A 12,608-nucleotide genomic window follows, 5' to 3' on the forward strand; every position below is an offset into this window, starting at 1 on the left:
TTGTAGCATCAGCCTACAACAACTATCTGGGATGTTAGAAGCAGCATTCCAGGGAAGTGGAGTTATCCTTTGGAGCAGCAGTACCTCTTTGCAGAAGGCCCCCTTGCTCACGTTAGAGAAATGCTGTGGAAGTGCCGCACTGTTTACAGTACAAGTCATGTGTAAAAGATTTTTAAAAATCTCCTTCGCACGGTGCAGATATTTTCCGTGAGGACTTCGTGTTTTTTTTGTTTTTTTTAAAAATGCTGCAGCTGCAAATTCTAATTCCACAGCATGGCCATTTGTGCTGCGAAATCATACTGCGGTAGTCAACCCTTGCAATATAAGAGTTAACTTCCGCAGCAGTCTTGCAAGTAAAAATGTGGCCAAATCCACACTATTTAGGTGTGGATTTGGTCCCCGTGGAATAATTGCCGGTATTCCGATGTAGAATGCCCACAGCGATTCCTTCATGTGAGAAGGTGGCTTAATAGTTTATATTAACAGTGCCATGTACCTTTCTTGTGTTCATTTTAGTGATTACAAAAAAAAAATAAATTATAAAATATTGCATGGGTATCATAACTGTCCCAATACACACTTTATATTGTACTGCTAAAAATATAATTCGCTTAAGATTTTCTTAAAATAATAAGAAAAACAACTAATCAAATTTCAGCTGTAGTTAGCGTTTGTGAAATTCTTTTTTATTTTTTATGTCCAGGTATATACATGTCCACTAAATGAAATGACGACAAATCCCATCATGGCTCCGAAATACTAAATATTGCACATTTACCCCATTTTGCAGGTTTTCAAACGGCTTCCTTACATAAAATAGATTCTAAAAGTGCGTCATAAAATTAGCACAAGCAGCAGGTCTCGCTGTAGCCACCTGCATTTCTCTCCATGCTGCCATAATGAGCTTTAAATATTTGCTACTTTGAAGTCTGTGCCAACAATTAGATTAGGATAAAGATTAGAGAGACTTGAAGCAGGTTATCAGAGTAAAAACTGCAAGTCACTGCCATTATAAAAAAGCAACCATGCAATATTTTGCTAAATCATTGGAATATATGCAATATGTATATTTTTTGCATTTGTAAAAAGGAAATTTATTATTTCAGCAGAGTAGATATACCAATTTCACTACAAATACAAGAAAACTAGATGCCGACTGTTGCTTGGTCACCATACTTGAGAAATTGTAAAGAGACAGCCAAAGTAGATGAATCATAAGGCATAATTGCATGCGCGAGATATACCGTAAACTACTTACCGCCTTGTCTCCCCTGGCTTTTGAATTAAACTTCACCGTCTTTAACCTCGCTCGTTCTTTCTTCTCTACCCTAAAGGCCATTTAAAATAAATACAGTGTTGTTTTATACTAAATAATTTGCATGGAAGGGGTTGTCCAAATTGTAGTTTAATCAGTAAAACATAACGGACATATACTCACCTCTTCCTGCTCTCTCCCATGGCACTGCTTCGGGTCTCCCCTCTGAAGTCACATTTACTACAGGCTGCCATAGCCTGTCTACAGGATGTCACAGGCACTGCAGCCAATGGCAGAGCTCAGTGCTCAATCAAACAAACACAGGCGTGGAGGACCGAACACCGGAATGGGACACAGCAGGAAAAGAAGGGTATATGCCCATTTGTTATGTTACTGCATGCAGAAGCTGTTTTACCAATAAGCTAGAACTCAGACAACCCCCTTTAAAGAAAATAAGTTTCACGTGTCTGATAGAGGTGGGTCCCACCTCTGGGATCCGCACCAATCTCCAGATCAAGGGTACCCCTACCCCATCCTACTTGCTGAAACAGCTCCTGTCAATGGAGAGGTGGTTACATTTGTACAGCTATCTCCATTCATTTCTATAGGAGTTTTCAAAATAGCCAAACAAGCCAACATACAATATGGTAGGGGAAATGGCAAGATGCTGCCTGTTTATTGCATAAAATGACAGGACAGGCTTCAATGATAGGGAGAATAGTTAAAATATGTCAAAGATACTTATCTGAGGTTATTGTGTGTAATGTGAAATACTGTATTTGAAAGGAAGGAAGGGGGATAGAACCAGTAATCCCATGAAAAAGGTTTACTATACCTGCGCTTGCTTGGAATGACCCCAATCTCTTCACTTTCGCCGTTTGTAGTGACTTGCCGCGCCTGCCACCATTCATCATCGGAGGCGTTAACAACATGCAGAATATCACCAAACTTAAAGTTAAGGCCTTGGCTTGGGAGACCACTGTCTTTAGTCTTGTCATAATCAAAAAGTGCTCTAAATAAAAAAAGTGAATATATATTTATTTCACATAGCACTATGCTGAATTTTTCTTAAAAGGGGTTGTCCAACTTTAATCTATTTATGCCCTATTCTTAGGACAGGACATCCATAATCAGATTGGTGGAGGTCGCTTACCCAGGGTCCTCACCAACCTGCTCTTTGTCGAGGCTGGTCCACTCATGCACAGAGCGGATTTCTGCAGGAAGCAGACAGCTCCGTTTTATCTACAGTTGCCAGGCTTAGTATTGCAGGCCCAGTTCCTATTTAATTAAATGGGAACTTGGCCTGCAATACCAATACAGACCACTGCAGTAGGAAGCGGAGCTGTCTGCTTCCTAGTAATTCAGCTCAGTGCACGAGTCCACCGGCCGAATGAATGCCAGATCAGCAGGGATCTTGGAGGAGAGACACCCACCGATCTACTACTGAAGATTTGAACTGAGAATAAATTAATAGTTTACAACTGGACAACCCTTTCAGAGAATATTTGTCACTAGGAGTTTCTTAAAATCTAAATGATACATGTGGTTGCTACGGCGGCCATTGGATAACCTCACAAATTACATGCAAGGTCTCCCTCGGATTGCATTATTCATTTTTCCCTTTTTCCCATGGAGCTCAGGGCTACAACTTTTTCTTGGCTGAATTATAAAGTTTAAATCTCAAAAACTAGTCTATGGAAATCTTTTTAGAGAACTGCATGTTATCTACATAATATAGTATTTTCTTCATGTTTTTAAGAATGCTTGGCATTCAAGTACTTTCTGATTTGTCCGCTGCGCCTGCTATGTTGAAAAAACTAAAAATAGGTTGAAGTTATTTCATTGTGGCAGGACATTTTACCAGAACTGCTGAATATCTAGTCATTTACATGACGGATCTCATTAAAGTCATTAGAGAAGGACTATGCATGCCGAGTAGAGCTACATCAGTGAAAAACAGTTAGGAAAAAAATTAAGAAACCCTTTCATTACTCAACATTACATGGAAACATAGGGGCGAACCATGCATCATTAATAAGTGTAAAGCTGCTTTACATTTTGGTGCAAAACTCACTTGCCCCTTTAATGTTATGCTGCTCATGACCGTTACTAATAAGGGGGCATAGCATATCATAAGAGGTGTGGCTACCCTGCCATGACAGATTTAATCCATTAAGGACCAGGCGTGGTAAATATACGGCACCTGGTCCTGGCCTTAAAGCACTGCCGATTGTAAAATTACTGCGGCACTTAACCCCTTCTTGCCTCTTATTGATTGCAGAGACAGGAGGCTTAATCAGCTGTTAGTAAAAGCTAATAACCCAGAGGAGAAGGCAGGAGGGGGGTATTTAACCCTTCCTGCCTTTCCTTCCCAAGGTACACAGTGCTCAATGAGCACTGTGTACTAGAAAGTAAAAGCAGAACTGTAGCTTTCACTACAGAAGCCAGGGGGTCATGTGACCTCCGAGGTTCCCTGCTACAGCAGAGCTGGAGCGTCAAACTAGACCCTGGCCAGCTCTGCCAGTGACTAATGTCACTCCAGGGGTGGTTTCCTTCTGTAACTGAGGCGCCTATGGATGCCCCAGCTACAGTGGGAAAGTGTCAAATAAAAAAAAAAATGAATGTCCCCCAGAGGTCTTATATGACGTCATGGGGGACAGATAGTAAAAAACATGATTACATACACAAAGCAAACAATATCACAGAATTAAACAATATATACATAACAAAAGGAAATAACCCAAAGCAGATACCAACCAAAACCATCGCCGAATGCGCCCTGTAATCCAAAACCATACATACTATATATCAAAATGTCCGAAATAAATAGAGGAACCCGTTCCCATACTTTACTTTAGCATAAATATACTAAATTTTAAAAAAATTAAATAAAAATAAAAAAAATAAAAATCGCTATAAATGTACAAAAAAATAAAATCTTTTTTTAGCATTTTACCCACAATAAAACTAAAAAACGGGAAAAAAAGTCAGTGAAAAAGATATTTAAATAATCCTCCTATATGTCATGGAAAGAAAAACACAGTAAAAATAATTTTGGTAGCTAAAGGAAACAAAATAGGGCAGTAAAACCGCCACATGGGTAAAATCCCTAAAAAGTGTCTGGTCCTAAGGCCTCATGTCCACGGGGAAAATCAGATCCGCTGCGGATTTGTAACGCGGATTTGGGCTGTGGATGCTGTGCGGATGCACTGTAATTGTCTTTTATTTATCATGCGGGAGATCAATTGAGCCATGTGCTCTATGAGCTCCCGCACGCGTGATCCGCACCTAAATGGAGCATGTCCATTTTTTTTCATGCTCCAGAATTTTTTTAATTACCATCCGCGGGTATTTATCTACCCGCGGGTGGTCAATGCATTCCTATGGGGCGCGGATCCGCGTGCAGGAAAAATGCTGCGGATTTTAATTCTTATTTTCCCAGTGGACATGAGGCCTTAAGATACAAAACAGCCTGATCCTTAAAGGGGTTGTCTCGCGAAAGCAAGTGGGGTTAAGTACTTCTGTATGGCCATATTAATGCACTTTGTAATGTACATTGTGCATTAATTATGAGCCATACAGAAGTTATTCACTTACCTGCTCCGTTGCTGGCGTCCCCGTCTCCATGGCTCCGTCTAATTTCGGTGTCTTCTTGCTTTTTTAGACGCGCTTGCGCAGATGGGTCTTCTCCCTTCGGCTCGTCACCATCGGCGTTTTGGCTCCGCCCCCTTGTACGCGTCATCGCGTAGCTCCGCCCCCATCACATGTGCCGATTCCATAATTAATGCACGATGTATATTACAAAGTGCATTAATATGGCCATACAGAAGTACTTAACCCCACTTGCTTTCGCGAGACAACCCCTTTAAGGGGTTAAGTATAGTTTATACCAGAAACTGGCATAAGGAATAGAAATATACTCCAGCTTACGTAGATTTCTTTGGCACACGGACGGCTTGAGTTGTGTCTAGTGTATGAAGCGGCATAAGTTTCTTCATACAATAGGTGCATCTTGCACATATGGGAGATCTATTAATACTGGCATTTGAAACGACAGTCTTAATAAACTCCCCATAGTGCTTTTGTCAATCAGTATGCTAGGTGAATTTGAAAGGGGGAGGGGGGGGGGTACGACACATTAAATTTTAAAGTATATAACTAATTTGTTACGCATCAGATTGTGTGGTTAAGTAGATAATTGGCCTTACAGGAAAGGCCACGTTCTTTCATCCAAACAATACAGCGCTTGTACTTATTATTATTAAGCCAATTTATATGCTTCACAATATTGTGGTGCAATTACCATAGAAGTCCTAAAATGTGTTGGACCAAGCAAAAACACAAAACAAAGCCATAGAATCTAGTTGGAAAATAGTTTCAGCTTAGTTTTTTCTTGACATAATGTATATTCCAACACAGAGAAACCTCTCAAGAAAGGTTATCTTCTAGATATCAAGATGCTATCATTAAGATTTGTCTTGAGGAGGCATTTTAGTTTCCCTTGAACATGTAAAAGTATCCGTCTGAAGTAGGACTTCATTAGGCTTCACAGCACTAACTATATGCTTGTTAACATGCTTGATAATTCTGAGATGCTGATTTATCTGCAGGTCTAAAATACGTCCTCCTTGTTAGTAAGAACAAGGCTTTCTGAAGGAGATGTAGGTCACGGAGTGGAAACAGATCTGTGTAGTCAATAACATTCACTGAAAAAGCCAAAAATACCTGAAGGTCTGCAAAGCAGACACGGTCGCCATAGGCACGATCGCCATAAGGCAGGCACAATCGCCACCGGCACAATCGCCGTAGGGCAGGCGCAATGGCCTTAAGCCCTGAGGATATGTAGTCAGCCAGACAATAATGTGTGGAGGAGCAACTTGTTCCTGGCAAGCTAATATGCAGTCACCCACTCAACCCAGCCCAGAATGGGGAGGAGTGACTGCATATACTAAAAGCCTGCACATGTGAACGATACCAAAGATGTCAGCCAAAGATAGGTGGTGACCCACCATACAGGATATCAACCCTGGCTGATATGACAGCGGGTTGCCCTGTATCTCTAAGGTGGGCCACACTGGCTGACATCTTGGGCTCCCCCACCAACTAGCAAACTACATACAAAAGTACTAATGCATACTGATAAAATGCGGGTGTTAGTACTGCATTTTGGCCAAAACGCATAGGCTGACGGACCGCGTCGAGGTCACACCGCTTCCGTCAGTACCTACGCTAACTCACGATAAATTACATAAAATCACAGAGGTGAGGAAAAAGAAAAAAAACAAACACATTCACTGAAAAAGCCAAAAATACCTGAAGGTCTGCAAAGCAGACACGGTCGCCATAGGCACGATCGCCATAAGGCAGGCACAATCGCCACCGGCACAATCGCCGTAGGGCAGGCGCAATGGCCTTAAGCCCTGAGGATATGTAGTCAGCCAGACAATAATGTGTGGAGGAGCAACTTGTTCCTGGCAAGCTAATATGCAGTCACCCACTCAACCCAGCCCAGAATGGGGAGGAGTGACTGCATATACTAAAAGCCTGCACATGTGAACGATACCAAAGATGTCAGCCAAAGATAGGTGGTGACCCACCATACAGGATATCAACCCTGGCTGATATGACAGCGGGTTGCCCTGTATCTCTAAGGTGGGCCACACTGGCTGACATCTTGGGCTCCCCCACCAACTAGCAAACTACATACAAAAGTACTAATGCATACTGATAAAATGCGGGTGTTAGTACTGCATTTTGGCCAAAACGCATAGGCTGACGGACCGCGTCGAGGTCACACCGCTTCCGTCAGTACCTACGCTAACTCACGATAAATTACATAAAATCACAGAGGTGAGGAAAAAGAAAAAAAACAAACACATTCACTGAAAAAGCCAAAAATACCTGAAGGTCTGCAAAGCAGACACGGTCGCCATAGGCACGATCGCCATAAGGCAGGCACAATCGCCACCGGCACAATCGCCGTAGGGCAGGTGCAATGGCCCTGTTTTTTTTCTTTTTCCTCACCTCTGTGATTTTATGTAATTTATCGTGAGTTAGCGTAGGTACTGACGGAAGCGGTGTGACCTCGACGCGGTCCGTCAGCCTATGCGTTTTGGCCAAAATGCAGTACTAACACCCGCATTTTATCAGTATGCATTAGTACTTTTGTATGTAGTTTGCTAGTTGGTGGGGGAGCCCAAGATGTCAGCCAGTGTGGCCCACCTTAGAGATACAGGGCAACCCGCTGTCATATCAGCCAGGGTTGATATCCTGTATGGTGGGTCACCACCTATCTTTGGCTGACATCTTTGGTATCGTTCACATGTGCAGGCTTTTAGTATATGCAGTCACTCCTCCCCATTCTGGGCTGGGTTGAGTGGGTGACTGCATATTAGCTTGCCAGGAACAAGTTGCTCCTCCACACATTATTGTCTGGCTGACTACATATCCTCAGGGCTTAAGGCCATTGCGCCTGCCCTACGGCGATTGTGCCGGTGGCGATTGTGCCTGCCTTATGGCGATCGTGCCTATGGCGACCGTGTCTGCTTTGCAGACCTTCAGGTATTTTTGGCTTTTTCAGTGAATGTGTTTGTTTTTTTTCTTTTTCCTCACCTCTGTGATTTTATGTAATTTATCGTGAGTTAGCGTAGGTACTGACGGAAGCGGTGTGACCTCGACGCGGTCCGTCAGCCTATGCGTTTTGGCCAAAATGCAGTACTAACACCCGCATTTTATCAGTATGCATTAGTACTTTTGTATGTAGTTTGCTAGTTGGTGGGGGAGCCCAAGATGTCAGCCAGTGTGGCCCACCTTAGAGATACAGGGCAACCCGCTGTCATATCAGCCAGGGTTGATATCCTGTATGGTGGGTCACCACCTATCTTTGGCTGACATCTTTGGTATCGTTCACATGTGCAGGCTTTTAGTATATGCAGTCACTCCTCCCCATTCTGGGCTGGGTTGAGTGGGTGACTGCATATTAGCTTGCCAGGAACAAGTTGCTCCTCCACACATTATTGTCTGGCTGACTACATATCCTCAGGGCTTAAGGCCATTGCGCCTGCCCTACGGCGATTGTGCCGGTGGCGATTGTGCCTGCCTTATGGCGATCGTGCCTATGGCGACCGTGTCTGCTTTGCAGACCTTCAGGTATTTTTGGCTTTTTCAGTGAATGTGTTTGTTTTTTTTCTTTTTCCTCACCTCTGTGATTTTATGTAATTTATCGTGAGTTAGCGTAGGTACTGACGGAAGCGGTGTGACCTCGACGCGGTCCGTCAGCCTATGCGTTTTGGCCAAAATGCAGTACTAACACCCGCATTTTATCAGTATGCATTAGTACTTTTGTATGTAGTTTGCTAGTTGGTGGGGGAGCCCAAGATGTCAGCCAGTGTGGCCCACCTTAGAGATACAGGGCAACCCGCTGTCATATCAGCCAGGGTTGATATCCTGTATGGTGGGTCACCACCTATCTTTGGCTGACATCTTTGGTATCGTTCACATGTGCAGGCTTTTAGTATATGCAGTCACTCCTCCCCATTCTGGGCTGGGTTGAGTGGGTGACTGCATATTAGCTTGCCAGGAACAAGTTGCTCCTCCACACATTATTGTCTGGCTGACTACATATCCTCAGGGCTTAAGGCCATTGCGCCTGCCCTACGGCGATTGTGCCGGTGGCGATTGTGCCTGCCTTATGGCGATCGTGCCTATGGCGACCGTGTCTGCTTTGCAGACCTTCAGGTATTTTTGGCTTTTTCAGTGAATGTGTTTGTTTTTTTTCTTTTTCCTCACCTCTGTGATTTTATGTAATTTATCGTGAGTTAGCGTAGGTACTGACGGAAGCGGTGTGACCTCGACGCGGTCCGTCAGCCTATGCGTTTTGGCCAAAATGCAGTACTAACACCCGCATTTTATCAGTATGCATTAGTACTTTTGTATGTAGTTTGCTAGTTGGTGGGGGAGCCCAAGATGTCAGCCAGTGTGGCCCACCTTAGAGATACAGGGCAACCCGCTGTCATATCAGCCAGGGTTGATATCCTGTATGGTGGGTCACCACCTATCTTTGGCTGACATCTTTGGTATCGTTCACATGTGCAGGCTTTTAGTATATGCAGTCACTCCTCCCCATTCTGGGCTGGGTTGAGTGGGTGACTGCATATTAGCTTGCCAGGAACAAGTTGCTCCTCCACACATTATTGTCTGGCTGACTACATATCCTCAGGGCTTAAGGCCATTGCGCCTGCCCTACGGCGATTGTGCCGGTGGCGATTGTGCCTGCCTTATGGCGATCGTGCCTATGGCGACCGTGTCTGCTTTGCAGACCTTCAGGTATTTTTGGCTTTTTCAGTGAATGTGTTTGTTTTTTTTTTTTTTCTTTTTCCTCACCTCTGTGATTTTGTGTAGTCAATAAAATTCAATAGAAGACATCTCATTAATTGCCATTTGTAGGACAGTATATTTGGATGTAAAACAAACAAACTGAAAAGAAGCTCAGAATTTCTTTCTTAGCGCCATTGAAATACTGAACTATTCCCTGTGGTCAAATCAGAAAAATATATGTCCCACCCAACTTGTCAAGGACATAATGCTTTGAAATTGTAGCATGCCGCATTTAGGTTGCCAATGGCATTGTCAACAGCCAGAAGCATTGGATCAGAGATGACATTTAGATTAAAATAGAACAGCGCTTTATGTCACACAGACTAAAGGACATTTATATATGCAATACAGGAAACTGGGAATGTTCAAGAATCATACTAGCAAAAGGTGTCGGTTTACAAAACTTAACACACCACATACACACATACAAATATTTACATGTAGACACTAAATAAATAAAATAAATAAAAATCTTTGAACAGGCCCTTTGAACAATTTTTCAAATACAAAGTGGTTGCCCACAATTAGAAAAACATAGTTGCCGTCACTCAAAAAACAGCATCACCCAAGTGTGATGCTGTTTCTGGGAGAACACAGCCATTTTTTTTTCTGATCTCATACAACCCTGTTAAATGGTTCACACAGTAACATAGGAACTAAAGAAAAGGATTCATGTTTGCGGCTATATTTTCAGTAATAAAACAAAAAATATATATATATATATATTTTTTAGGATCCCACCTGACATATAGTGATCGTTTTTGACTTGTTCGGAGAGAGCCTGACCCTGAGCTGACGCTACTGTTCATCATTTGTTCCCTAAGATCATGTATTTTTGCTTCAAAACGACTATATTCTATAAAGGAAAAAAAAAGGATACAAAAGACATACAATCATTTATTACTTGCAAGAAAGCAGTAACACGCTTGTAAAGCAGGCAACTGACCAAGGCAATATTTGAGCTTGCAACAAAGCAAAATCAAACTGAATCTCTAATGCTAACAAATTTCATTAAAAGCACAATATCAATAACAAAGCTGGACAACTCTAAGCAGTTTAGTTCTTTTAACCCTTTCCAATCCAATTTACCTGCCGCCCGCACACTCCCCAGCTCTATTTTGGGTGGGAAAGCGCAATGTGGATTCCTTGGATTTACACAACAGAAACATAAAAATGACCGGTCATGATGATTTTATTAGCTTTTTTTTTTTTTTAATTAAAAAGGAAAGTTATGAGTCTTTTACGTGTGGAAGATAATTTGTAATAATCCTAGTAATCTATAAATCTATAAATGCATGTAATATTAATATACATATGACTAGATATGACCCAATGTGCGTTATGCAAACATGAAACGTTTGGAGAAATGGTTGTAAATGATTTAAGAACTGACGATCCGAGGATTCAGCTTGAACTGTTCGCTGCCCACGGCTTGGTCTTCCACGTTTTGGGGACATGGCAACAGTCAAACTGGTAAGCACCTGATATGGCTGAAGCACAACAGCGCCACTAGACGTAACATAGGAACTTTACCTGGCAGGTCACTTAATGTATCAAACTTAAATTTTATGATTTTACAGCGGTGGTGGTGAGGTGGTCACAATTTTATGACACCAAAATCAACCACCAAAGATCATGCAAAGGGGTCAAAGTGGGGGGCAAGGAAGAGCCTGTATGCTTTTTTTTATATTCAATAAGACTATTCAATTCTAAATTCTCTTAAGATCGCTCGATCTGTAATACCATGCCATGCAGAGGCATCCTATAACTGCATACAATGTGTTTAGCACAGGTTTCTAACACTATGCAGAAGAAAGCTCCAATGCCTTAGCCTTCTTTGGATTAATGTCATATGCATATGAGAGCTTTGGGCATCAGAACCCTCTTCTGCATCGTGTTAGAAACATGAGTCGGACCTCGCCCGACATGGGAGCTATGCAGGAAAATCTCAAAGTTGGATGAGGTTTGACACTGGATTGGAAAGGGTTAATGCGGACTGAATTAAAAAAAAAAAAAAAGCCAATATCAAAATATACAATCACTATTATATGTGCAGTTGTTATATTGAGTCTTTTGTTTACTCCATTTTCATTGAAGCATTTACTGAATATGATGTCCCCACTTTATTATGGAGAGTTGTTTTATGTAAAACCTTGTTTAAAACCAATTAAAAAACTGATTTGAAAATATTATATATGTGCCGACATCTATGGGTCCAACAGGCTGCACACCAGACCATTAGAAGAAAAGCATCTTGCTTTTCTGCATACAGTGAAAATTAAATTCCATCAATTCATTACCACTAGTAGTTCAATACTTATTGGCAGAACGACAGGCTTATTGCACTTCCAGAACAAAGAGGACTGTAGATGGTTAACACAGAACGACTTCCCACTGCTCCCCTTCAGTCTGCTTACTAAGCTGCAGCAATGACATTGCATGGACAACACGTGACTGCTGCAGTCAATGACTGGTCTTGGTGGTCGCTTACTGTAAATTATTGATTGGCTGCAGCAGTCATGTGTTGTCAACAGAAGACCAACGGGGAGCACTGGTGTTGGATGGATTGGGGGAAGTACAGCAACTCTTTAAAATTTTTATACAATTTCTTCCTCTAGGCCGACTGCACACAGGCGCGACCGATTCCACATGCAGAATCTTGCAATGGAATCCGACCTGATGTCCAGCCAGCATTTGCGCGTACTTTCTTTCTGTGAAATCTTCTCCGTACTGTAGATGGTCCTCACGGTGAGCCATTGAACATGCGCAGGTACAGCGATGACGCGGAATCTGTGACCTATCTACAATCTCATTGCGGAAGGGGCACGGATCGGACGGCTTCCATTAACTTCAATGGAATCCACGCAAAATTAGAACATGCTGCGATTTTTCCTTCACGAGCCGAAAATCACAATTGATTTCCACTCGTGGAGAGGAAAAAGCGATTTTCAGCAGCATGTTTATGGGCAGTATTTGC

General features: G+C 42.3%; 1 protein-coding gene across 4 annotated transcripts in view; it reads right to left on the minus strand.

Moving 5' to 3' along the window:
- Positions 1–12,608, minus strand: part of DLG1 (discs large MAGUK scaffold protein 1) — a 175,261-nt gene that overhangs the window by 30,736 nt on the left and 131,917 nt on the right. For all 4 annotated transcript variants that reach the window (XM_066601662.1, XM_066601655.1, XM_066601654.1 and 1 more), the window contains 3 exons: positions 10,373–10,487; positions 2,091–2,267; positions 1,259–1,328 (listed from right to left, as the gene is read on the minus strand). In XM_066601662.1, coding sequence (XP_066457759.1) covers positions 1,259–1,328; positions 2,091–2,267; positions 10,373–10,487 — 362 coding nt within the window. The remainder of the gene's footprint in view (positions 1–1,258; positions 1,329–2,090; positions 2,268–10,372; positions 10,488–12,608) is intronic.

Source organism: Eleutherodactylus coqui, chromosome 1 (assembly GCF_035609145.1).
Source record: "Eleutherodactylus coqui strain aEleCoq1 chromosome 1, aEleCoq1.hap1, whole genome shotgun sequence".
NCBI classification, from domain to species: Eukaryota; Metazoa; Chordata; class Amphibia; order Anura; family Eleutherodactylidae; genus Eleutherodactylus; species Eleutherodactylus coqui.